Source organism: Mastacembelus armatus, chromosome 14 (genome assembly GCF_900324485.2).
Source record: "Mastacembelus armatus chromosome 14, fMasArm1.2, whole genome shotgun sequence".
Classification (NCBI taxonomy): domain Eukaryota; kingdom Metazoa; phylum Chordata; class Actinopteri; order Synbranchiformes; family Mastacembelidae; genus Mastacembelus; species Mastacembelus armatus.
Window position 1 is genome coordinate 13,782,348 of NC_046646.1, and position 27,976 is coordinate 13,810,323.

Consider the following 27,976-nt stretch of genomic DNA (forward strand, 5'->3'; position numbering starts at 1 on the left):
GGAAAGAAAATTGCAGATGTATAAGATTTTATATATGGAAGTTTTTCGGCTTCTTTATTCAATTTGCAATTCATTTTACAATTGGCAATTCAATATGAAGTAGCTTGTATAGTAAGTCGTTCTCTGGGTTGACTGGCGTTTGAACTTGGGCCTTTTTTGCTGGAAAGCAACAGTACAACTTCTTGTTCTACTATCCTGTCAGATATGAAGGCTCCTGTTCAAACACCTGGTCAATGGTTACACATAAGTGGCATATACAAAAGAAAATAGAAAGCATGAACCAATGCAGGTGCATGTGTTTTTACCTAAATGGCCTGATATGCTTTGAAATCTTTCAAAAGAGAACCTTTCAACCCTGACAAATGTCTGTAAGTGATGAAAAGAAGTGACTTGTCACTTGAACAGGGGGACAAATGACTTGGGGAGTAGCTCAACGATACCAATGGTCAGGTTCAATTCCAGAATTTAGGGTCTGATTTGAACATATCAAATTAGTGCGCACCCTTGTGGTCAGTGGCTGAACTGCTGCTCCTCTGTATATACGAGTCTTAAATGTAAATCTGAATAAAGCCATCAAACATATACACATTTACAATACGCTGACAATAATTATTCTATCGAAAAATACAATTTGTATTAAAAGTGTAGGGCATATCAAAGGAATTGTACATATTTTCAAACGTATTTATTGGTTTTGGTGGCTCTTACATTTTCATGTAAGTAATAAAAACAAACGTGTACTTTTGAAAATGTTATTAATGCAAAATCCCAAGGAAACGCTGTAACTTTTTAAAATGTATTCGTAGTGAAAGCTGACATGCTAATAGAGCTCACACATATCAACAGATACATCTATATTATATTTTATATAGCAGCAGAGGGCTCTGTTTCGCCAGCTGTCAAACCGGTTCCCTCGAAGGTGCAGACAGACTGACCAATCCTTATGCTTTTAAAATCTTTTTTTTTTTTGGGGGGGTCCACTGTCCAATCCCAACATTATAAATTTAGCCGGAAAACACTGAAGCGGCCCCACCCACAGTGCCCGAGAATATAAGAATTAATTACAGATGCGTTAATCAGGACTCACTGCTAGATGACCAGTCTTCCATATTGTATGCTTCAAATATCTCAGATCTTTAAAGATTATCTTGAAAAATTATGACATCTTGAATGTGGTCTATCTCACAGAGAACCCTTTATTTAAACTACAATAAATATGTTCCCTGCTTTTATTGTCAAAACTAAAGTGTACATTAATTGTGAATTAAGATCTTATTGTGAAATATTAAAAAGCATACATATAGAGTGTTATCTGGACTTTAATAATTACTACGCCAGACGTTTGGCAATTAAAGACAGACTTACGAAGACAAATGAATAATACAAAGAGTCTCGCCATAAATTTGACATTTTATGGCGAAAACATGACGGTTTGTGACATTTATTGATGCCGAATAAAAAAAATGCTTCCGGTGATTGAAAATGGCCTTGAGTCGTGCTTTATGAGTCATGGGTTTTGACCCGTAAGCACGGATCAGTTCAAATCACCATATTTTCAAACGCAGTACGTCACACAGAGGCGCTAGACTGTAGACTACTCATCTCTCCCCCCAGGAGGCTCCGCTTTCCAGCCCCTTTGTTCAGTTTAGCCGGTGGGCTGAGTCAGAGGGAGGCTGTGCTAACCCAGCAGACCCAAACCACTGTGGGAACACCGACAAAAGCCAGAAGGGGCCGAAACAAATGCCATCCGGGAGTCCAGACCGAGGTCGCTACCGTGTTTAATCAGAGCTTCGCCACAGAAAAGTTGGTTTTGAGTGTTGCTGCTGCTGCGTTTAGTTACGGGAGCCGTCAGGACCGGTGTGCCACTAAATCAGCGATACATGTCGGTTCTCGTCGCTCTTTGCTTTAGGTAGCATCCTGGAAAATGAGCCGGCAGGCTCAGAGCTAAGCCCTCGCCGGTCTGGTGCTGACACTGTGCAGTTGTTGCCATCATCCACTGATCCACGCTGACTCTCAGTTTCTGCTCAGCATCCATATTTGCATCCCAGGGAGTGGCAACCACTAATCCTCCTTTTCCTGGCGAGAAACTCAAAGTTAGCCGGTTGCCGGACACCCTTCAGACGCTTTAATTTCACACAGATGTGAGTATTTCCCTGTGTTTGTATGCATTTATGCCATTTGTTCTGGGAGGGACTCGGGGTTTAGGTGAAGGGCAGTCTGAAGCACGTTGCCGCAGTAGCTACAACAATGGATCAAACTGGCGTTGTGTTTCAATTTGTTGAGATGCGCATTATCATGCCACCGCTTTGACTCCTGTTCGCACTGAAATAATGTGTCGATTGGAAAATGAATGCAGGCTTGTGTGTGGATGAGCTCAGGCTGTCAGAAAAACTATCAAGGGCCTTATTTTTGACTCCAGTCATAGCAAAGCCATCAGTCTCGACAGGTTTAGGACTGATTGCTCTAAAATGAAAATGCCTCCTGTTCATTATCTGCATTTGAATAGTTCATATTGAAAGAAAAACCAACAACATGGAAAACCATGAACTTTTCATGCTTTATCTCTTAATATCCACACTGATTTAAAAGCCTTAACCAGATGTGTGTTGTTTATTGCAGGCTGTAACAGCATCATTTGTTCTGAATGGGCTCTGGGCCATGATTTGTAGGCCATGCTCCACTTGTGCCTGCACTCATCTTAACACTCTGTGGAAACTGATTGACCATGAAAGAATTTATGAAGAAATAGTTTTTTATAGAAAGTTTATTGTGACAATGATGATAAAAACATCAATAGTCCTATTGTAATAACAGAATCTTAAATGTGCACTTGCATGGCCAGGTGTTAAATAGTTACCCTGGATCAATCATATGTACAAAAACAGATGTAACAAAGGTATGAGCAGGAGTGTAATGAGCAGTGTTTGTTAATAGATCCTACATCACATTGATTTTTGCTTCTAGCTTTAGATTAAATCTGATTCTAACAGAAATGATGAACATAGTATATATACTGTGTATTTCTGTTGCCTGTAAAGCTTACATTATTAGTGCCCATTAAGGATGGTATGGTGGAGTACATCTGATGTTTAAATGTAAACAAATCCCAATATGGTGCCCCCCCCCTCTTGTGAAGTAAAAATGAAGACCAGACACTGAAAATGAAGCAGCACACAAATCACATCTATGGTCACGGTTTCTTCTGAGCTAGAAGTTTTCTATTTTTTTTTTCCTCTATTTTCAGGTTTTTTTTTACAAGGCCTTGTTGCATTTTATGGCCTTGTGAGGACATGGGTTGTGAGCTGCCCAACCAAAAAGCGGTTATTTCTCATGTTATTTCACTTGAAAGGAGTTCAGAGGCCTGAAAAGATAAAAACATTCCTGGTCCTGGCTAGATTGCAAATTGTAAAAAAGCCATTTCGCTGTTTTGCTTTACAGTAATACACTGCTACAGATATAGTATACTCTGTCTTCTTCTGTAGTTTTTTTGCCCATATCCATTCATACAGGCTTGGAGATACATAAACATACACTTGAGGTGTACATCCTTTAAATCAGGCTCCATTCTGCTTATCATTCTGTTAATAGTTTCCATATGTGTCACTGCCTTATCCCGCTTTTCTCATCCCAACAGCTAAAAACATGGAGCGCGACAGTCACCGCTCCCACTTCTAGTGCCTGATCCACAAGCCTTCATCATCCAGGGAGGAGCTCTCAGGTCCCAGCCGTCTCCCTGTTTCTCTAGAATGAATATGCTCAAGTCCAGTGGACTGAAAATCCCTGGCCGTGGGCCCAAGCATTCCAGCCCAGTGGGAAGGACCTCAGCGGGTGGAACATCCAGCCCTGTTGTCCCAAAGGACAGTAAGTTACTTCCTCCTCCTGACCCTTTGAAAAATAAAGGGAATGTTCTCACTCTTTCTTCTCATCACAGGAAGTAACTTACACCATTTATTTGTGTTAATGACTCAGCTGCAGGGGAGTGTTTACTTTAACTTTTTTCTTCCAATGTTTTTACAAAGATCTTCAGTGCAGCTATTTTTTTTTTTCTTGTTAGTGTTCAGTGGTTTGGATGGATGCCACACTGTCTCCACTGAAAATAATCTATATAACAAATGATAAATAATTACAGGCCATAGAGAGATTTATCCAACCTGATTCAGTTTTCAAAATGGAAAATTTCTTTGATTAAAGTAGATTATTCATCTGTAAGTACCACATTAGTTGTTATACAGGAGAAGACAATAAACTGCCACAATATCATTTCAGAAAACACGCATTGTCGTTTATCTGGACTCAATCACATAAGTACCGTACTGCTGCTGAAAATCAATCTCAGTAAAGCATAAAATGTGTTTTAATCCGCAGCTGAACATAGTCCCTGACAGACACGCTACTGGTTAAGTAATGTAAGCAAATAATTAGGCTTAAAAAATGAAAAAATATGTTTTAAGTGTCAAAACTTCATTAGGAACCAGGGTGCCTTGGGCTGTAGATCGAGTAAATGATAAGTGGACTAATGTGTGGTTGGTTTTGGTCTGTAAATGGGATTTTTTAAAGCAGAATATCACCAGCATATAAACACGTGGATCACCAGCCTTGCCTTGTGGACTCTTGATTTTGTTATACACAAATTTGACCAATATCTACCTAAGTACTCATCAAATTTCTCTGCATTAAGATTACAGCTCCTGTCTGCAACTAGTAATCAAAGTTGTTCCACTATTAAATACAGCCACACTGTTTGTTCTCCCCAGTTTGAGCTCACAACATCCCTGTCTCTCACACACACACACACACACGTTAGTTTCTATTTCTGCTAAATTACAGCTTCATTCCCAGCTGATGTGAAGACAACAGAAGAATAGCCCGCCTTCTCTGGCTGATAGTACACTTGTTTCTCATTAGCATCAGCGTGTATGGGAGGCCTGTGTGTCATGGTTCATGGTGACTGTGAAATTTCATGAGTGTGAGGGAAGAAAAACAGTGAGTGCTATATAAGTTATACAGTATACACATACAGGAAGTGTTTAGTTTATTGATTTATTAATTGGTCCTTTTTTAGTTTCTGGGTGGCTTAGTTTTAACTATAACAGATGCAGATTTAAGTTGGGTAGAATTGTATTACAGCTGCTTAAACATGATGAGTACTTCGGTTCATATTTGTTTGAGCAGAACTGCTTCTTCTACATACATATTATAATTTGTCATTTCCACGGCAATTTAATATATTTGCACATTGTCAAATTAGAATAAGATGAAAAACTAATCGATCAAAATAGAATACACACATTAATTGTGGTTTATTGGTTTATGAAAAGCATTTATAAGCATTTTGAGAGGGAGTAAAGACGAATTGCTGTCATTTATCCATCTGAGTTTGTGTTTGGCCTGGAGGTCATTTTTGTTTGTTTTTGTGCGAAGAGCATATCATCTCAAACGGTATGTGAAATCATCTTTGGATTCGGTCATTATCTTAAAAAGTTAATTCCTGTTGCCCAGGGCTTCAACCATACATAAGCTAATTAGTTTGTTCACTTCCTGCTCATACACAAAAGAAAAATACACATTCATTCCTCCAATGTTGTACGTGTTGCATGTAATTTTGGGCGGTGAAAAATCTTTTCAAAATATTGGTAATGAGATCACATGGAAGTACATGGAAGGCTTAATTCCCTGCCCCAGATAATCTCAACACTAGCGTGGCCCCGTGCTCCAAATCCCAGCCCCCTGTTTGTTAGTTTTAGCTGGGAAGACTGTGAGAAGGGGCCTCTGTGTCGGAAGTTGGCAGAGTTTACTTTACTAAATTTAAAGAACTGTTTCAACCTCTTGAGGAAGCTGTAGTCAAAGAGTGAATACAGGAGGAAAGTATCTGAGTCTTTCTCTAGCCGCTGATCGTAACAGAGCTGTGCTACCTCTCGTGATGCCACGTCTCCTGTGAGCTTAGGAGGCTAGTTCCTCAACAGAAATAGCTCTGCTGTAGTTGAAGGCTGTTGCCTTTTTGGATATCTGCAGCGTTATCCATTTGTATGGGTCTCTGAATTGTTCCTAACTGTACCCATTTGAACCTTGAACATCAATTTGCATGAATTTACTATTTATGTTTGTTTTTTCACCTTTGGCTGTAAATGATTAGGAGCAGCAGCAGGAGTCTGAGATGGCAGAGAGGTAGATGACATCCTTTTTAACTGGGTCCCTTTGGCTTTAAGCACCTGGGATTTAGTGTAATCAGAACATTAACATCACTTTTTCTCTTAGTTTCTGTCCTTTAATGTCCAAATTGAAAGCTGACATCTTTTGTTTATTGGAAACATGAACCCTTCTAAAATGAACCATCAAGTTCCTGCTTCTGTTCTAGTGTCTCCCTTTATTCCAAGTATTTGATCAAGCAATTTCATTTTCATTAGTCTTTTTTATTGTATATTGTTTCTGTGCATTTGGCAGAACTACTATTATACAAGGTTGAAAATTGCTCAACGTAGGTGTCCATTCCCATATTGTTACAGTTGGATTTCCAGAAGACTACCACCTCTCCAAGGCTCAAATTAAATAATATATATTTCACTGTCTTTCATTGATGCCACAGTCCTGTTAATTCAGTATTGCCATAGACCTGCTCCCTGATATGCAACATTGCCCATAATGGTCTAATACACCCAGAGATATTAAAGGGAAAACTAGAATAAAAGCCTATTCTACAATTGGATGATTTCAGCTGTTTGTGTGTGCCCTGTGATAGTATTTTTTTCACATGGGAAATCACAGTCATCACATGTTGACTGGGTGATGGCTTCATGTGTACAATGATATTACCTGAAAACACTGTTCATATGAAAGAAAGAAACAAACTGAAAATTGTCAAGAACATTCAAATTCAACCACCTCCATCTGTTATAGTCTTTTCTGCTTAACCTTAAGCAGCTGCCACAACAGCACAATATCAGCCATGACCAACTGATACTGTAAGCTCCATTTAAAATGAAAAGAACAAGTTTGGGTGCGAAGATGATAGTCATTGTTGAAACTGACTATAAATAAGCAAAGTCAAAGAGGCCACAGAAAGAGGTGTGTGTGTGTGTGTGTGTGTGTGTGTGTGTGTGTGTGTGTGTGTGTGTGTGTGTGTGTGTGTGTGTGTGTGTGACCAAAGTAGAGAGAAATGAGAGGATAATTGGGGGTAGGAGGAGCGAGGGGATGAAGCTGTAGAGGTTTCATTGTGCAGAGCTGATGAATAGTGGGATTCAGATGGTGGTGGGAGGTGGCCAAGCACAATACTGAAAGTAAGGGTTGTGTTTCCAGTGTTCCTTCTGCTGAGGATCCTTGCACTCTCACTGTCCTGTTGCCTCAGCAACGGGAATCATGGGGTTAGTTCAGGTTTTTAGGTTATTTCAAAGGCAATTTGAGAGATCAATCAAGCAGTCATGAATCCTAAATAGTTTTTTCTCTTTTAGTTTAGTAAACTTAGGCTTTAAAAATTTGATGTCAAGCTGAGTGCGGACTGAAAATGTTGGACTGTGACCTTGTAAGCGCACAAGTTTCTCAGGTATATGCACCTTTCCAAGGATCTCTGGTGTTTTGGATAGAGAACGGAATCCAGCTGTGATCCCAGCACCAATTCAGACACAACTGTTCGATATGTGTAAAACACAGAGTGATTTATGCTGTTTGCCGTGGGCAGCATCCATTTTGACACTTTACTGATCAATGAGGGTCCTGGGTTCTCCCCTGTTATGACTGTCAATATCTTTTCATTCAGCTGGTGTTTTTATGTGAATGTTAAACAACATAAAACACAGAAAAGAGGAAACTTTTCTTCTCATTCAGGCAAAAGAAAAACCTTTAAAGAGCCATCTCTTTTCAAAGCTTTCAATATATTGCAGCTGTGCCATTTATCTTTAAGATAATCACTTGCGATTGATCAAAACTGGCAGCAACAGTTTTCCCTTAAATAAGCATCCACTAGAAGCAGCACATTCCTGAAAATGTTCAAACGGTACCATGAAGTTAAAACCCCTTTGAAGTTGTACGCATTTGCATTTGGGCCGAATGTGTCTCATATTGCAACATATGGGAGCAGTTGGGGCATAAAGCACGACTATTGAGGCCCACAAAGCCCCAGGCCCCCTCTCCGGGTGCTGGGGAGTCATCCCTGGCACCAGCCATTCCTGCTCACATGATAACCACAGACTTTTTCTGGTGTGTGGTGCAGTAGACCGCATGCTAATGGTGCCCTGCTCAGTTTACAGGCTGCTGTGGAAAAAAACAGAAACCCAGCTCATCTGTGTGTCAAACAGGCGATATCACAGGGCTGCATGGCAGGGTTAATCACGGGCACATTGCAGATACGCCTCTCTGACCCACTTTTCAGAAGGAATTAGAGTAATGCCTAATCTTGCAAAAACTGCACTGTTGTTCTGGATGCTGCCACACAAGCAGTTTTTTATCTTTTGCCAGCATGACACAGTCAAACAGGATGAAAAGTGTGAATGTGATTCTGCCGAAGTGCGAGTGAGGATGTTCTCACAACGTATGTAGTGTTTACTTGACCCTCCAGTGGGCTGGGGGTTTAGAGAAGATGGTTACAAAAAGAAGCACTGATTCTTAATTTCCATGCGTGTTTTACATTACTTTTATTTCAGTAATGTTCATGTTTACTGTTATCTGCTATTATATGAACCTGACAAAAATTACATTATGTTTCTCTTTTTCTTTAGGTACTCCACTGAAACCCACAACACCAACTAAAATATCTGAAGAGGGCGATGATGTTGTTGGGGACTACACAGTGGGTGAACAGGTCTGGGTCAACGGCATCAAACCTGGAGTTATTGCCTACCTAGGGGAGACCCAATTTGCTCCAGGACAGTGGGCAGGCGTGATACTCAATGACCTAGTTGGCAAAAACGATGGTTCGGTGGGTGGAGTGCGCTACTTTGAGTGCCAGCCCCTCCAGGGCATCTTCACGCGACCCTCCAAGCTCACCCGACAGCCAGTCGGGGAGGGCAGTGACAGCCACTCCACTGACTCGCTCTCTGCCCAGAATCAGACTCAGCAGGGTGGCAGTGGCGCCCCCTCTGGCCAGCGGGTGGTAGTACCACTCAGAGAGGGCTTGCTCAACAGCGCTGTGAAGACAGGCAATGAGTCTGGGTCCAACATGTCTGACAGTGGTTCCGTAAAGAAAGGTGGAGATAAGGATCTTCGAGTTGGGGATCGGGTTTTGGTAAGTAACTTGGTCTTGGATAATAACTGGCTTATTAGACGGCGCTCCCCCTAAACATAGAGGTTATGGTGTATTAGGAATTTAATTCCAGACATAAAAACCAGGAAAGTTTAAAATATTCAGTATCAAAAGATGAAAGTTGAAATGGGTATTTTAAGGTGTGTAACAGAATTACAATTAAACAAGTAAACTGATAACAGTTTCATATTTTTGCCAGCAGCTGGTTAGTTTCGCTTAATAAAAAGAGTGGAAGCACAGAGAAACAACAACAGTAGCTTGACTCTGGATGATCGAACAAATGGATATGTACATATATCCATTAGTGGCTTTTGAGGTGCTGATAGGTGCATTTACTTCCCAGGTTGTTTAATGCTAAGATAAGTTAACCATCTGCTGGCACTAGATTCAGATTTTATGAAATTAAAATTATCAGTCTTCTCACCTAACTATCTGCCAAAATGTGAATGAGCATACTTCCCAAAAAATGTGTCAATAACACTTGTGAATCTGTTTAAAATTGTCAATTGTCTCTGCATATTTTAGACCATAAACACAGTAGCAAAAAGCAGTTACATGAAGGCTTAATGGATAGCTAATTACAGTTTCACGTTGGCCTTAGACAGATGCAGTGTTTGAACCCCACAGGGACATTCCTTACCTGTTTTTCATTTTTATGTTTAGCACTAGAGGTGGATTAGTGATTAGCACTGTTGCCTCACAGCAAGAAGGTTACTGGTTCTAAACCCAGCAAGGGCCTTTCTGTGTGGAGTTTGCATGTTCTCCCTGTGTTCTCCCAAACCCATTGAGTGGGTTTACTCCAGGCACTCTGGTTTCCTCCCACAGTCCAAAAACATGTATGTCAGGTTGATTGGTGACTCTAAATTGCCCATAGGAGTGAGTGTGAGTGTGTGAGGTTGTTTGTCTCTATGTGGCCCTGTGATGGACTGGTGACCTGTCCAGGGTGTACCCCTGCCGTTCACCCAAAGAGAGCTGGGATAGGCTCCAGCAGATCCCCGTGCCGCTAAATAGGAATAAGTGGGTAAAGATAATGGATGGATGGGTTAGTGCTAGAATTCAGCCTTCGTCTAACCCCTGTTTAACCTTTGGCCTTTAGTCCTCCTTTGCGCAACAAAAGCTGGTCATAATGTCTACACTGATAGTGTAGTATTTCAGATAAACCCGTGCAGGAATAACCCTTTTTCTGCTTTTTGCACATCTGTCATTAATTTATGGCATTTTCACTGCATGGCATTATTGGCCCCAGGTCACGTTGCTTTCCATTTAGTGATGAACACAGGGGATAGTTACATCAGATTCTATGCAGCCGAAACCTTCTCTCCTGGTCAATATTGTAAATCACTCTGGATTACTTTCAGCACTTCAGAGACGAGAGGCCGCTGCTGACACATTGATCAGTGAATCTATCTATTTCCTAAGCCTCTCCAGTGTATGGTATCCTACTGCGGTGGTTTGGATGTGCTGCCGTGCAGCTGTCTCATGCTCCTCCTCTGCTGCTGGAAACACGACGCTGCCTCAGAAATGTTGGGAAATGAGCAGAGTTTCAAGTATGAAACTCAGATTCCGCATTGTAGACACAAAGCGAAGACTATTTTTCTCCATATGGTATTGAATTATGTGATAGTAGGAGGAGCAGGATGTACTATTTCTCAAACTGCAGGCACCTTTTGGGTTTTAGCAATGCATGTTCCTGGTCTCTTGCAGAGGAGTGATCTTCAACTAAGGTCACTTTGCTGATGCTCGTGACTAAATAGTGGTCATCTGGAGATTGCCTCAAGTGTACTATATTCAAAGTATTTAAAAAGTAAAAAAAAAAGAATTGCAGAAATGTTTCTCAGCAGAGAGACAACCTCAGAGGCTAAACACATGATTACTGTCTCCTTTTGCCTTAACACATTTGACATCTGAACCGTCTCTGCTCTGCTAGGGTTAGTATTTAACCAGAGGCCGTCCACGCTGGAGTTTAGTTGAGGTTAAATGAGTGTTTTCTTTGAGCTGGATTGCATGTGATGTGGCTGGGGTTAGACATTTTAAAAGTTACTCATATGGCCACCAGCCAGTAAATTTCTCCCTTCACACAAGTCTTAAACTTTTCTACATTAATCCTTACGATGCAAGTAACAAGACTAAGACTCTAGGGTCATGGTAGCAGATACAGAAGATGCTCTCAATTGAGAAGTTGGAACGAGGATATTTTGAGGATTCATAATGTTTGCTGGGAATATTACTTAATTGGTTATCAAAATATTTGCAGATAAATGTTCTAGTGTCTCACCAAACTCATCAGGATACATTGTCCTAAGGCCCTCCGTGTGTGTAACAAGTGTTTTTTCGAAGCCATGTAGTAGATGTTGAGAAACTTCACTTTGACTTTGAGGTGGTGCTAGAGGAAAAGTCAGGGGATCAGCAGTCAGTAGGCATCATCCCTCGGAGATGATGGATGCCTCTTCAAAATTTGATGGAAATCCATCCAATAGATATTTTAGTCTCAACCAATGTGGTGGACTTACCGAGCAACCAACTGAGGCTGACTATCATTATTTACAAGTGTTGGATCTGAAGGTATAGAACTAATGAAGTTTCCATCACAGAAACTGACCAAGGGTAACAGTTTTAGTCTTAGCAGTTTATATTAATCATAGTGTTTTTTCAAATAGAGATTGTTACAATTAAAAAATGCTCAAGGTGAGGATGTAGTTTTTGTGGAATTGTTCTGACTTGACCACCTACTGAGTAAAGCTTTTTAGCCAAGATGGAGCTCATGCTGACAGGCTGTACTGCTGGTATTTTGACAGTGAGTCAGTGAGCACATAGCACAGTCATGCTCACAGCAAAACTCAACTTAATGTCTTGTGATAGTACAGCATTTCAAGTTTTCCTCTTTTGTCTGGGCAGTTTTTTTTTAAAAATTTCACAAGCTTAATTTTAATTTTTGATCAGGAAATCGTTTAAATTGAAATAAAAATACCTTATGTCTTGTCACAGGCTGTAGTGTGTTGTCTTGCATTGGTTTGGTATTTTCTATCACGGTAGGTGTTCTTCATTGTTTATGGAAATGGTGAACAGTGGGATGTTTGCACATGTTGATGAGTTTTTGTGTCTCATACATTTGGCCACCATATGTGAAAGACATTCAGCAGCTGGACCAGTCAGTTTCTCTGCTGGCTGACCCAAGTGTCTTTATCTGAGAATTTATAGACTTAACAACTCATTAAAAATATTTGTTAAATAAATCAGTGCTGACAGAAAATCTGAAACAAGATTACTTTATTGTAGCTTTTGTAGCTCTGCCCAATACTGTGACCTCAGACTGTCACTGCGGGCCTCCTGTATGTGTAATTTTTTACACAATGTAAATTTGGATGCTTCCAGATCATACTAGCTCACTGCCAGCTGTGGAGCTGTGCATAAAAGCAACAAAAACATTGCACATCCTGTGCTGTCTGCAAAAGACAGATGATATCACTAGAAGCCACCAAGTATGTGAGTAGGCTACTAAAATCATTTCATTTTGGCTTATGTATCACCGACACATCAGTATTGGCACACAATATGTTGGCCAATATAAAAAAGAAGTGTCATAAGTACAAAACAGATTACACCATAGCAAATGATTTGGCAGTGTAGCATATCACAGCTGAGCAGACAGTGGTGGTGAGTCTCTTAAGAATAAGTTCATTGTTTAGCTGTGAAATACACTGCATTAATTTGTTTTGTCACTTCAAGACCAGATTTGAGGGATCTTTGCTTAAAAAAACAGCTGACCAGATATTAATACACTGTCAGTCAGCTGGCATTTGACCCTAGAGGGTGTTCATCTGTCGGGCTTTTTTTATACATAGTTTTACAGTCTTCATTCATATGTATTTTAATGTTCTTATTTTATTCTTTTTAATAATTGGTATATCTGTGACGTTTTTCCTTCTTTATCATCAGGTTGGAGGCTCTAAGATGGGAGTCATACGCTACATGGGGGAGACAGACTTCGCCAAAGGTGAATGGTGTGGAGTTGAGCTGGATGAGCCCCTTGGGAAGAATGATGGTGCAGTAGCTGGTACAAGGTATACACACACACACACACACACACACACATACACACACGCATGCACGCTGCCATATATTTTCTTACATCTGTAAGTTTGTTTGCTTTTTCCCCCCAACAACAAAAGTACGAGAAAGATAGTGGAGTTCAGTTGTTCTTTCATCTGTTTGTCTATGAAATCACATTGAGCTGTTCTGGATTTTAGTCAGGCATGTGTTTCTTCAGATTTAACACATTTATCATATTCACAATTTGAGTCCAGACATTTTTTCTAGCCTGCCAACATTTATCTCCCACTAATATGGTGGAAAACTGTGGATGAAATCTTGTACGGTTGTAGACATTTTTTTGGTTTTTCAGAAAAGTGGTCCAAATCCAGAAGCAAAAACTACTGATGATTATTTACTGTCCTCATTAGTTTGTGCATGTAATAGTTTAAGAATTTTTTTGTCTTTTTTGTTTAAATAAAAGTGACTTAAAAACAATTTAGCCAGTAGAATAATGCAGAATAGTTGAAAACAAACAATGACATCAAAAAGTGAGTCTTGGGAAGTAAACTAGTCCCAAACTTTAAGCTGCGACATGGGTACAGAAATTTGATGATTTTATTGATTGACCTGGTTTGCACCTGGTTTGAAAGTGAAATATTTTCAGACAACAGTTCTTCAGTTGCAAAATCTCTAACTTCTCCCCCTCCTGCCTCTCCTCCAGATACTTTCAGTGTCTACCTAAGTTCGGCCTGTTTGCTCCGATCCACAAGGTGATCCGCATCGGTTTCCCCTCCACCAGCCCGGCCAAGGCCAAGAAGAGCAAGCGGGTGGCCATGGGGGTGTCCTCTCTGGCCCACAGCCCCAGCAGCTCCTCCATCAGTTCAGTCAGCTCGGTGGCCTCCTCTGTGGGTGGGCGGCCGAGCCGAGCTGGACTGGTAAGAAGACTGCTTCAAATGCAAACTGAGAGCAGAGGGGCTGTTCATGAAGAGTGTGATGTGCTGTCATGTTTCAAGGAATTGTTTCAGGGTTTGAGAAATACGGTCAAACTGGTGCTTTTCTTGAGACTTCGATGAGGAGGTCGATACCATTCTCATGTCTGTACACTAATTACAGCCAATCCTGGCATCACTGGGATTAATATGTAGCAGGTTCAGCCATTTGTACTTCAGTTTTTAAACAGGTAAAACCAACAAGATATGACGTGAATTTGTGCACTTTAAAGGCGCTGGTAAACAGATGGCTGCTGGTTGTCACTTCAAAATGTGCTATACAGACATGAGAGTGATATCAAACTTTTCAGCTTACACTTGGCAAGAAAGCACATCAGCCTATTTCTCACATTTATTACTTTAAAGTAATTAAGTAAGTGAGTAGTTAAACCTTATTTCTATAGTGCCCTTCAAACCAGAGGTACAGTGTGCTTCACAGGTATACAATATAATATAATAAAGCAAAATACAATGAAATACAGGAAGAATTTCAGGGCAATGGCGCAGAGAAATAAACACAAATATAAAGTAGCTAAAAATGATTCACATCGGACATAAAATCAAGAAATACAGATCTAACCTAGAAAACATCTGTATAATTTTTTTGAAGATACATTTCGATTTGTTAGTGCTTAGTGAGACTCCTGCATCACCAGGTTTGCATTTTGCTTGTGTAAAAATCTCTGGAGCTGACAGAGAATTCAAATGGCTTATTTCAACAATTCTGTGTTTTTAAGACTAATATCCTCGGCAATGGTTGGCAACAAACTAAAATAGATGGGACATCAGGGTATCTCACATTGATTTTTAGCCTCTGGTTGAAAGCCAGATTTCAAATGGAGAATGCTCCTCTTTACTTTTCTTAATTGTTGGCAGCAGTATCACACAGCAATGAAAGCAACTTTTGTTCAATTACTAGGCTGATCACAAAGCACGAATTCAGACTTACAGACATTTCTAAAAATCTTGCACCATGATTAGTTTGTTAGTAGGGGTAGGAAAGTAGGCCCTTCCCAAATTCCATCCATCCATTATCTATACCTGCTTATTCCTTAATCAGGGTCACGGGGATCTGCTGGAGCCTATCCCAGCTCTCTTTCAGGTGGAAGGCAGGGGTACACCCTGGACAGGTCACCAGTCCATCACAGGGCCACATAGAGACAAACAACCTCACACACTCACACTCACTCCTATGGGCAATTTAGAGTCACCAGTCAACCTGATATACATGTTTTTGGACTGTGGGAGGAAACCAGAGTACCTGGAGAAAACCCACACAAGCACAGGGAGAACATGCAAACTCCACACAGAAAGGCCGGGTTGCAAACCCACAACCTTCTTGCTGTGAGGCAACAGTGCTAACCACTCATCCACCATGTTGCCCTCCCTTCCCAAATTTGCATAGCTAATATGCAGACAGATATAGCAGTTTACCCAAGGATGACAGACACAAATCACATCACGCATTTAATAAAGTGTTAATATAAAGGTGCATTTAGGACTGTGACAATAAAGATACTGAAATAATAAAAGCAGTAGTAGGCAGCTCATGCTGTAGCATATAGTGGTACCTTAAAAAGTAAGAATTCATTACTTTTGTGAGCTCCACTAATTGTGTATTTTTTTTATTATTTTGGCATCTTCAAAAACACATAGTATAAGAGTCAAACTCGCAAGCAAATGCAGTGTTTTTCTGAGAGGCTGCTGATTTAAATCCAGCATAACAGAATCCTTTCAGAGAGCATACTCTAGTGGTCAAAAGAAAGTGTTGCAATCTTAAAAGGAACACTTCATATCCGTGGCTCCCAAAGATATAACTGTTGTCACAATGGGAAAGTTACTCACAAGGCCTGATACTTCCAAATTTTTGTACTTAAGTAAAAAAAAACATATTAATTTCAACATGACAGACCTAATTTTCTTAGATCACAAGCTTTACCTCTTCATGATCATGAAATAACTGTTTTGTGATTACATGAAAAGTTACATGAAAGTCAGCTTTCATGATTAAAAACATGATCGTAAAGCTGGTTTAGACTGTTAACTTTGATGTCAGAGAGATAAATATATCTTTCCTTTCTTTTCGTGTCACCTTTGAGATTTTAATCCTTTCCACTGTCCGTATTTCCTAACACCTGATGTTCTGTTCTTAAGCTGACGGAGACATCGTCGCGCTACGCCCGGAAGATCTCTGGAACGACCGCGCTCCAGGAAGCCCTGAAGGAGAAGCAGCAGCACATCGAGCAGCTGCTTGCAGAGAGGGACTTGGAGCGAGCCGAAGTCGCCAAGGCCAACAGCCACATCTGCGAGGTGGAGAAAGAGCTGAGCGTCCTCAAGACACAGCATGTGCAGGTACTCAACAGATAACGTGATAATATAAAAGGGAATAACTTCCATAAACATACACATGTTCTGTGTCCTTATGCTCAAACTTCTAATCTATGATCATAGTATGTAACAGAGAACGAGAGCACCCTTCAGCAAGTCAAAGCCATGTTGGCCAGCACACAGAAAGATAAACTGGAACTGGCCAATCAGCTTGAAGAAGAGAAAAGGTAATATCACAGAATAATCATTCGTGCTGCTTGCATTGATGCCTTAATCTATCTGTGAAATTATTGATTGCTGTTTATATTTTGTATGAGCAGATCTTGGCAAAATTAACTTCTTAAATCATTCCATCCAAAGAAGTTGAATAGTTTTTATTTTTGTTGCTGTCATCTCAGCCACAGCAGCTGGAGTCAGGAAATGTTTAGTTTAGTTTTAGTGACTGGAAGCAGAGGGAAGCAGCTAGTATGGCTCTGTCCAAGGTTCAAAATCATGCAGAAGCTTGCTTATTATCACTTTTAATCATATATTTAATGGGTACATTAGAGGAAATAAAAAAAAAAATACATCAGTGTGTATAACTGTAACTACCTACAAAGCATTTAAGGGAAAACCAAACAAAAAATTCAACAAAAACTTTGGATTTGATTCTTTGCTGTTTTTATTTTCATTTGCATATCTCATACAACATTTCTTACAGGAAAGTGGAAGACCTCCAGTTCAGAGTAGAGGAGGAATCCATCACCAAAGGAGATCTGGAGGTATTTATCAGCATTATTAATAGCTTTAAACAATCAATATTTGAATGTATGTGCTTCCTTATACAGCGTATCTGTCAGTATGACAATGTTTCAATAGATGGTTTTTAATGCTGTACAACCCAGACAGCATGACAAGCATAATACATGCAGGAAATATGCTAATGTATTTAGAATGATGGTTTAGATGTGCAAAACAAAATGAGTGCACCTCAACATTTCCTGTACAGCATATATAAACATTTCAAAGAGGAGAAGAGTTCATTTTTTGTGCACCAACAGTTGATTGACAGCTTTCCCACTCACCATGTCATCTTTTCAGCTGCCTATCCCAACATTACAGAGATTCATGAAAATAGAGCAAGGAATTTAATTTGGAGCACATTTTGGTGCAGAGGTCAAACAAAAGCTGAGGATTTAAAAAACTATGAATAAATGGCTCACTTCAGTGGATGCGTGGCTCATATCTAAATTTTAAGCTATGCAGAAAAGTTTGAAATCCATTAGATAAAGTACACTACCTATCTTTCTCCTGTCTGTCCCTTGAGAAAGAAACCGAATGGAAGATAAATCTAATTTGTTTGCTCTTGAATATGCTTTTGGCTGTCCCTGCACTTAGCTTCCAAATGCGTATGCCAAGAAATATAATTATGATTATACAAGTACTATGGTAACTGAAGTATTCAGAACAATTTAGACAGTAGGCTTTAGACCACTACTTGGGGATACAGATTTTTAAATGAATTATGTTACATCTGTTGGTGCCTTATGTATAATATAGCATAATGTTCAACAGTAAAGTGTATTTCACCTATTACAGTACAGACTGACATATCTCTGTGCACTTTGCAGGATTTTTACTACCAGTCAAAAGTTTGGACACACTTACCACATGCTAGTTGTCCCTCCCTGGAACGTCTTAACAGCATAATGCACTTTCTCTACGAGTGCAATCTCATCGCGGAGTCTGAAATCCAACTATTGGATGGATGCTGACCTAACTGTAGCTCTTCAAATCTTCCCATCATATGATCAAGGCAGTTGTTATACAGTGCTGCTTTCTGCAAAGCTCCCCATTCATTATCTGTTGACAGTTGCTCTGATCTCTGTTGCTCCCTTTCGATCTTTATGGCTCTCTCTCTTTTCTCTTGAGTTTCTTTCCCTTTCTGTCTTTCTCTTTGTCTCTTTCTGTAGACACAGACGAAATTGGAACATGCCCATATACGTCAGCTTGAGCAGAGTCTGCTCCTCGAAAAGTCGAGAGCAGAGGCGCTTCAGAAAGAATTAGAGAGGAAGAGGGTAAAAAGCACGAGCCCTTTGCCTGTAGCCGCTGTCCTGTCTGGTTCTGCACCTGTTTGCTTCTTGGTTGATGATAGCAAATCTCACAAGCTGCACAGGTCAAAGTCACATCCACCTTCCTTTGGTGTCCAAATTTGCGTCAAAACAAACTAGTGATGTACCAAAATAAATACAAATATACAGTCGTGTGGATGTTAAATCTAGGTATTAATCTTAAGGCTGCTACAGTTTAATGAATAGGGTTGGTGTTATTCTGTACTTCTTATTCACCTCCTTCTTCCTTAAATATATATATATATATATATATATATATATCTGAAATTCATAAGTACTGTATGTGGAGTACAGTGTGTAAATTGTGTTTTATTCTAAGGTTAGCTTCTGGGTAATTTGCCAGCTGCTTTTATGAAGTTATGTAATTAGTAAGACTTAGTAAGCAGTTGGAAATTAAGTTATCTTTAGTGAAACCTCAGTAAATTTTAAGAAACTAATGTCTCTACAGAAATGATTGTGAATCCTCATTTACTACCAATAGTTGAGTATAAGAAAAGTCACCCTATACCCCACTTTGACACGCAGTTCAGAAATTCAGAGAGCTGCCTCTTCGATAATAGACCATGGTGTCACAAAGCAAACCGTACAAGCTGGTGCTTTCAATTTTCAAGCATCAACAGATAACAGAACAATTTGAAACACTGGTTTCCAATATGCAGTAAGATCTGCTTCTGCCAACAGGGAAGGTGCACTCATGAAGCAGTATCCTTGAGGTTGGGTAAGAGAACCAAGGTGAAAAAAAAAAATTGATCTTGTTTTAGCTTTAATCTGCTGCTGAGCTATCTCAATTCTTGACTTCAAATCAACTTCAGATACTGTCAGGGACATTAACCTTGCATAGGCTCTGTTTTAATCTTCTACTCCTGTGTGTTGTGCTGTAATCTGAATGCTGTTCAGCCAACATTTCTGTTATGAATCTACTAGTAACTCTGAGGTCTGGTAGATTGTTTTCCCAGATGGTTGAAATTAACATCTGTGCACTGTGCAGCAGGTCCTCTTTTTTAATCTCATTTCGAATTTGATTGGATAAAGGTGTGTATGGAGGATGTCTGCAGTTGTGTGTATGCAGTGTCACAGTGTGGAGGTTTGTTGTCTGCTTTGTTATATTTGCTTGGCTGCTTCTAGACGATCAGAGAATGGCTGCACTCTTCTCTCATCTTCCACTTCTTTGCACATAAACTGAGCTGCAGAAATATTTGGACAGTGACACATTGAATCTTTGGCTCCTCAAGACAGAAATGATGCAATAACATTTACTGTCAACTTGACAGCAGTGACATAAAATGATTTCACTGGTTTGATTAGCCTTTTTGAAACACTTAGCACTGGTGTTTCCAGTAGTCTTGTAAAACAGTGATAAAGCATTCCTTTGGTGTGCTTGGAAAGCAATTGCTGGAATGCTTTAGCCAGATTTGAAACTCCTTAATTCAGCGTAAGTCAGAAGAGCTTAAAGCTGCACTAATCTCTATTTTCATATTAACAATAAATTAAATGACTAGTGTCAATGACTAGTAACAAATCCAGAGAGTTATCACCTGACTGTATACTTTCCTCAGCTGAATGGAGCCTTTTAGTTTCCTTCATCCCATTTGTTTTTTTCCCATCAGCAAACTCAGCTCTTGTTCACTTCATTTCGAGCAGAAGCAGAAAACTGTTTTCAGTGATACAGCCTGCCCGGTATGTAACACGTAACATACGATGGGGTTATCATGGCTTCTTTGTTGAGAACAGCTGCCTGCTGTGGTCAAAAGTGACACTGAAAAGAGCGCTGATCCAAATATTAAAGCTGCAGAGTGTAAAACCAAAGACACTATAAAGCTCCGTAGAGCTGTAGGAAGTTTTGCAGAGGTTGGTAATAACTTTGTGTGGGTCACATTACAAACTATTAAACATCAACAAACTATTGTTGATTTGAAAATACTGACTATAGCGACTTGTTGTGTCTATATGTGGAGTTACGTGTTGACAAATTTCATATAGTTGATTTCCCATTAATATGCAAAACTCTTAAGATCTGAAATCTGGGTACCAGGAGGAGAAATGTGCTAGTCTTTATATTGTCTTGTATCTACGGATTTCAACACAGAGCCAAGCTGTGAAACAATCTGTCGCTGTCCATATAATTTAATTTTTTGTATTATATTTCCCACTGGAATGCACTTGACCATCTCCAATCCTTGCAAGGACTTTCAGAGATTTCCTTTTATTTCCTTTTTCTGCTCTTTAGTTTCACTTTTTCTTTGGAATGACATCATTCTGTTGCAGGGTTTCCCCATCTGTTACAGTAATAAGATCATTCTTTTGAAAGGCTAGCATCTTTCTGGGGTGATCATCAACAAAACGTTCTGTTGCTTTTCTTTCTCACCAGCAAACTACAGTTGAAGAGCAGAGCCGTATCATGCAGCTAGAAGAGGAGCTCACCCTCAGAAGAGCTGAGATTGAGAACCTCCAGGCCCAGCTCAGAAAGTCTGACTCGAGCTCGCAGCAGGCCACTGTCGGTGACACTGCCCCTGAGTCTGATACACAGCCGGAGACCCTCCTGCTGCGCGAGCAGCTGCTGACGGCAGGCCGCGAGCACTACAAGGAGAGCAGCGAACTTAAAGAGAAGTATGAGAAAGCGCTCGCGGCAAACCAGCAGGAGATAGACTCACTAAAGACGGTGGTGGATAAACAGAACCAAGAGATCAGTGAGATGAAGCAGAAAGTCCAGCAGGCCACCAAGGAAAACATGGAAATGATGGACAGTTGGAAGGTATTCTGCCATACTCATTTTAATCCAATACAAAGTGCTGAATAAATTTTTAAAATTTTGCATGCAGAAAGCAGTAAGGTAGGTTTTAACTTTTGAAATTTGACAGTTTCCATGCTGAAATATTCTGTTAGTTAAGGGGATTCTGCATCTGTTGAGTTTAAAGCAGAACAGAAAGTCAAAAAGACAGAAAAAATTAAGTTTGATCAAGTAAAACAAAGCAAGAATAAAAAGATTAAGAATTTCACATTTCAGTTCATTTGAATGTATTGTTTTCTAAAATGCACCAAGAATAATTCTTCTCATTTTCCTCTGCAGGCTAAATTTGACACTTTAGTGAGCGACCACCAGCGTTCCTTGGAGGATCTGAAGACTTCCCTGAGTAGTGATCATACTAAACCAGAAGGCCAAGAGCACGATGCCCAGGAGCTGAGAGCCACTGTGGAGAGCCTGAAGATGGAGCACCAGCTGGAGGTGGAGAATCTCAAGGCCAAACATAAGATCGAAGCTGCAATTCTGGCCAAGGAGCGTGATGACCTCTGTGATCGTCTCCGGGACGCCAAAAACCAGCTAGCTGATGGCAACCAGACATGGAGGACAGAGGTAGAGATCAGAAGCGGCAAGCAGGCCCTGGAGGAGGCGACTGAGAAGCTGCAGAAGGCAGAACAGAGGCTGGCAGAGATGGAGAAGCTTCACATGCAGCAGGACAAATCCTCAGGGGAGCTCAGAGAGAGACTTGAGCTGTCAGACAAGAAGATGATGGACTACCAGGCTTTACAGAAAGCCCAGGCAGAGAGCCAAGAGGAGATCCAGAAGCTGGAAGAGAAGCTAAGGGTGACGGCAAACCAGCTCCAAGCCATCCAGGCAGGTCGCTACACATCCAGTGATGCAAATGTGAGTGGGCTGGGAGAAGGGATAAGTTACAAGCTACAAATCCAATACCTACAAAAATTTCATGTGGGTTCGATTGTTAATGAAGTGTGATTGTTTTAATGAGTTCTCCCTTTCAGGTGATAGAGGATAATGAAATTTCAGATGAGAAGATGAAGTTAAAACAGATTATTGAAGGTATTAAAATCCTTTTATTTTACTATTAACCACATTTTCATGAAAACAGACTATTCATAATCTTCAGTTGCTACTTTTCCTGTATATGCTCATGTATCTGCTACTTATTACTTTCCAGAGTGCTATTCATTTTGCTGCAATATTAAAATCCCTTTATGCTCCTCATAATGTCCATTCATGCGTGTGAAGGCTGCTCAGAAATACACCATTGCATCATTTTTACATTTGTGAAAAACCATTTGAGGCAAGAGTTCAACATTTTTTGAAATATGACAAAGGAATTATTTCTTGACTCTTGAACAGTTGCTAGGCAGTCAGTGGAGATTAAAAAAAAAGCCCAGTACATAACCCACTTTAGAGTACAGCTATATTTAAATGTTCTTTTTTTTTATGGAAGCATATAAAGACCTGCTAGATATCTGTGTTATGTTGACTTTTGCCTGAAAAAAAGAAAAAAAAAAGTTTTTATTTTTTTTATATTTTTTTGGATTCACAATGGAACCACCTAGTTTTGAATGAATCAAGTGGAATATCGTTCATAATAGAGAGGAGCTTATTTCAGTTACAGCCAGGTAAATTCTACATGGAGCAGTAACGTCAGCATAGGCAGAGCCGATAATCACATTCAGCCAGACAGCAGCCTGTTACATGATTGACAGACTTTGAACAACAACCCACATTAACGTTCCTGCCAAAGTCTCTGTCTTATCTAACTTACAAACATGAACACCCGTCTTGTCATGTACCTCAGCTTGCTGAACGAGCCACTGAACAAACATTCATCAGGAAAAAGAGATCCGGTAGCGTCAGTCTGTGGGTCGAACAGACTGACTGAATTATCCTCTCAGCTCCAGCACATTAAACAGTATCCAAAGCTACCAAAGCAAATGTCTCTTTGGTGCAGTTTGGTGCTGCTGTTGTCTTTACTTGTCACAGTCCCTGCTAAAAACAGGCTATCAGGACACACAGCTGTGTTAAAAGATGATAAACCTCAAATGAATACAGAGCAAGTCTCACTTTCATCACTTGAGTGAGTAAAGATTTTCTGACTAATTTCCTGATGCACAATCCTGGACTGTACAAGTCCCAAATGGCCTACACTCAGTGGACTCATTGTAGCTTATATGCATTCTCTTTTAAAGACACCTAATGTTGTTTTATTTTTCTTTAGAAACAATGGAGAAGTTGTTGAAAAGGGAAAAAGAGGTGTCTGCTCTCACTGCCCAGGTTGAAGCCCTCAAATCACAGATTGGAGGTAAATGTCATTTTCTATTCGTGGTGACTGCAGGCTTCACTTTTCCATCAGTCATGCAGAGATCACTCTGCAGTGGACTGTGTTCATCTTTACTGTTTCATTCTGTGATCATCACTGAGAAATGTGTTCCATCACATGAAAAGGCTTAGGCTCTGCAGTTCAGATTATCAAACAGACACACCTAGAAGATGAGACTGTAAATCATTTTCAAAGAAAGGAGAAAGACACAATGTGAAAAACTCTTGAAATTACAATACTTCTTATGAAGTTGGAATCAGTTTTCTAAACAGTAAACCTCATCTGTATGGTTGAAGTCGGGGGTTTTAGCCAATTAAACAGGAGTGGAAATGATAGATAGAAGCTAAAGTTTCATTTAGCAGAAATTGATTCAAAATGGAAAGGCTGTTACCATTATATTATTAAGTTAGCAAAGATCTCATTAGAGAAAAGAGTTATTCTTTTTATGATATACAGTTGTGTAAGTAATACACAATACACAGACAGATACACTCACCACTTGAAATAATTAGTTTAGTTGGTAGAGATCCTTTAATATCAGTTTTATATGCTGAGTATAATTCCAATATATGCAGGATAATTAATTTATGATATTACTCCATGAAATTACATCCAGCAGGTAATATGTTATCACTTTTGCAACTGGTAATCATTGTAATCATTAGACCTCCCAAAAAACAAAACAAAGCTGACTTCCATAGTATTTAAATTATGGGAATATAAAATGTTCATTTCCATGTTAATCCAAAGGGATTATTCTAAACAATTTAGGCTTTAGCATTTATGAGCAGGATATAACCCTTGAGTTTATACACACTATAAAACACACTAGGTAAAGCAGATATTAAGACATTTTAAGTGCTTATTAATGTTTTTCTCTGATGTATGAAGAGTTACTGAATAATTGAAAGCATAGCCTAACATGGATGTTGTCATGTTGAATGGTATGTGATTGTACTTCATGCTAAATAAATATGGTGTATTTCATTTTCATGCATAATTGCACCTTAAAATGTCTTTAGAAATGCATGAAACCACAACATTATATGAATTGTTCATCTAGTGCTAATAAATGCTAAATAGAGGTTAAAATAAAGTGTTCATATTCATTCAAATTAAATGCACAGCAACAACATTGTTTCATTTCTCTCTTCCACCAGCACTGGAGGGCAAAGTTCGCTCAGGGGATAAGAAAGCTGAAGCCCTGGCCAAGGAGAAGATGCGTGTCGAGGCAGAGCTGGAGTCCATGACCAGGAAGTCCCATGATGCCTCTGGGCAGCTGGTCAGCATCAGCCAGGAGCTGCTGAAGAAAGAGAGGTATGAGAGCATAGTTATATTGATTTTACAATCTGTCTCACCATTTTTTTATTTTTTTATTTTTGACAGACTGGAGTGAATAATTATATCTGCACATGCAAACATGATGCACAAAAACACATCATATTATCAATTTAATAATAGATACAAACTCTTAACCCACAAGGGCTAAATTGATTTTATTGCACACACATTCAACCTGGGCAATATTATTTGAATCTCACAATTTAATTTTGTAATGTGTCATCTGGATAAAACCTATTTTGGTTATTAGTCACGCCGCAGTTAGCAGCATTAACATCAGCAGCATTTACAACAATGGAAAAGATGTCCTATTGTTTTTTACAACCAATGGTGCAATAAAAAACAACGTGCTGGTCTCACAGTCAGTTTTTGTTAAGTTGTTCTCTTAGATGTACAAGGTTCAATACAATTTGGACCCCTGTCCAACTCCTTTATTCATGTGGGAGCAGGGAGGACTAAGTACTGAATCACTTCACTTTAATTTAAAACTTTATTGTCCCATAAGGTAAATGTGTTCTGTTTACAGGGCTTTCAGTAAAAAGTCATAATGAAGCGTATTTTATAGGAGTAATGCAAAGTAATCAGCTTTATTAACACATTCAGCAAAACAAAATGAGCTCAGTGTCTGTAGTGGGGAAGACTTTTAGTCCTTTCACAGCTGGAACCTTCTGTTTGCACTGGTCCACACTGCCATGTTAGGTGACATTTTATATGTCACATATTTTATGTTTTTAGCTTTCAGGCCTCATCAGTGTGGTGTCACCTGAGATTGTTTCTGACTTCCTTATCTATAGTCATGTGACCCGTGTCTCCATAGGTATCACATTAGCAACTGAAATGATGGGTTCAGGTACAAACCACACAGTGCATTATTTTCAGTTAGGTCCAGTTTTTCAGTTGTGTTACCACCAGCTTTGCACATATTCCTGCCTGTTTACTGTCAGCACATTAGGCTGTACTACACCAATGGGTCTCCTGTTTGTTGTGTGCTGAAGCTAAAGCTGCAAGATCTGGCTGCATTTAATGAAACTATGATAATTGGGGTCATTATTTAAGCACCCAGCTGTAAAAAGAGACTTGTCACAGTATTATTAAAGAGAGGTTCAGGGCTTTGTGAAAGGACCTGACTCTGTTTCGCAAAGTCCAGACACGTTTACATTTAGACTATACATTTATCTGAAGTGCTGTATGAACTCTACAGATTGGTTTAACTGTATTATATTATCAACTATTTTACATTAGGAGGTTCCTACATTATTGATAGTTATGCTGTTAGTAAATGCTGCAAGGCACTAAACGTAAGTGCCTCTGGTGATAGCAGAATATTTTTCTTTGCATCATCACTGCAGCAATTATGTGATATGCAATAAGAGTATATACCATCCACTGAAAAACTCAGTGGGTGTCTGCCCTTGAGTTAGTGTTATTAGAATTTAGTATCATTAGATTTCATAATGTTAATGCTGCTGTTTCAGTGTGTCACGTGTGTTTAGGCAAACAAAGTAGTACATTGCATCAAAAAGTCAACTTTGAATATAGTTAAATTTTTTTTTAATATAAAGATGTTTAAAAAGTTGCCACAATAATTGAAGAAAGGAAGTCACTTTCTTAAAGAAATCCTTATAATGTTAGGGAGAAAATAACACAGTGCAAAGCAAGTTATCACTGAAAAAATAGTAATAAAACAATATTTTTAAAAAAGCCTCTTTTGATTCAGTGTGACTGAGCACAGACTCTTTTGGTGATTGAATTTGATCATTTAATTGCCAGATGGGCAGCATGTTTATCTGTGAAGGAAGAAGACAACTACATTATCCATTAGTGTGGAGGACATTGATTTAATAATGAAAAAATAAAACAAAATCAATCTTTTCACTTTTCTTAAACCTACTTTAACTGATTTTCTTCTGTCCACTTGGGGGCAGCAGAAACAAGCTTTAACATTGACATCAGTTTATAAAATTTGACTTAGCAATCAGTCTTTTATTTACACATCCTATGTCCATTTCACATTGTGCATAGTTATTTGACACATTATTAATATAAAAATATAGTTGAATAAATATATAAATATATTCAAGCTGTTGTTCAAGTGTTGAGCAGATAAGTTAATCAGCACATGCACAAAGAATGAGGCCGCAGTCCTCACTGGCCAGAGTGGCACATATATTATTCACATACAATACAGGCTGCTAATCTTTTACATAATGGCGTTTGTGCAAGTTCTGAGCAGCTCTTCTTGTCATAAAATCTTTGATAGCAAAATTGCACTGCTTCTCTGTCATTACTGCACTTCAGAAGCAGTCAGGCTGACTGTGAGATACTGTAATCCTGCGAGCCAGAAAAACACTCGGTGGAAATTGTTGTTTTTTTTTCCAGTGTTATCAAAAAAAACCTCCTGTTTTTTGTGCTGTATTGTCTTTCTCCTGCTAGGAGTCTGAATGAGCTGAGAGTGTTGCTCCTGGATTCACATCGCCACTCACGGGACATGGAGAAAGACCTGAATCGAGAAGTGCGCAAGGCTGAGTGGAAGGTTAAGGAGCAGAAACTCCAGGATGACATCAAGACCCTGAGGGATAAACTGCTCCTGCTGGTGAGAAAGAAGAATATTCTACATTTGAGATATTTATTCATGCTTAGTCACCATTTAACAAAAATCCTTGGCAAATAGAATGTAACAAGCAACTATACAGTTTATAATTGAAATACATTCAGCTGTGGCTAGCATTTCTCTGTTGACAAGTTTATTAAATTCAATAAGAAATGAATAGAATTCTCATGTTTTTTGTGTTGTTTTTTTACTCTGCCTGCATGATTTTACATTGTGAAAGTTTACATTATAAAATACATATC

At 39.3% G+C, this 27,976-nt stretch overlaps 1 protein-coding gene across 4 annotated transcripts in view; it reads left to right on the forward strand.

The window, feature by feature from the left end:
* Positions 1 to 1,586: 1,586 nt before the first annotated feature.
* The window catches only part of clip2 (CAP-GLY domain containing linker protein 2), a 29,032-nt gene continuing 2,642 nt past the window's right edge, over positions 1,587 to 27,976 (forward strand). Inside the window, exons 1-15 of one of the 4 annotated variants that reach the window (XM_026328697.1) lie at positions 1,587 to 2,141; positions 3,635 to 3,861; positions 8,709 to 9,214; positions 13,169 to 13,293; positions 13,986 to 14,199; positions 16,408 to 16,605; positions 16,705 to 16,808; positions 17,282 to 17,342; positions 18,534 to 18,638; positions 21,061 to 21,444; positions 21,760 to 22,335; positions 22,452 to 22,509; positions 23,681 to 23,764; positions 24,943 to 25,099; positions 27,557 to 27,716. In XM_026328697.1, the coding sequence (XP_026184482.1) occupies positions 3,747 to 3,861; positions 8,709 to 9,214; positions 13,169 to 13,293; positions 13,986 to 14,199; positions 16,408 to 16,605; positions 16,705 to 16,808; positions 17,282 to 17,342; positions 18,534 to 18,638; positions 21,061 to 21,444; positions 21,760 to 22,335; positions 22,452 to 22,509; positions 23,681 to 23,764; positions 24,943 to 25,099; positions 27,557 to 27,716 (2,847 nt within the window). In that variant the 5' untranslated portion in view covers positions 1,587 to 2,141; positions 3,635 to 3,746. Of the gene's footprint in view, positions 2,142 to 3,634; positions 3,862 to 8,708; positions 9,215 to 13,168; positions 13,294 to 13,985; positions 14,200 to 16,407; positions 16,606 to 16,704; positions 16,809 to 17,281; positions 17,343 to 18,533; positions 18,639 to 19,373; positions 19,425 to 21,060; positions 21,445 to 21,759; positions 22,336 to 22,451; positions 22,510 to 23,680; positions 23,765 to 24,942; positions 25,100 to 27,556; positions 27,717 to 27,976 lie in introns of all 4 variants that reach the window. The other 3 variants (XM_026328694.1, XM_026328695.1, XM_026328696.1) reach the window with 3 other exon arrangements.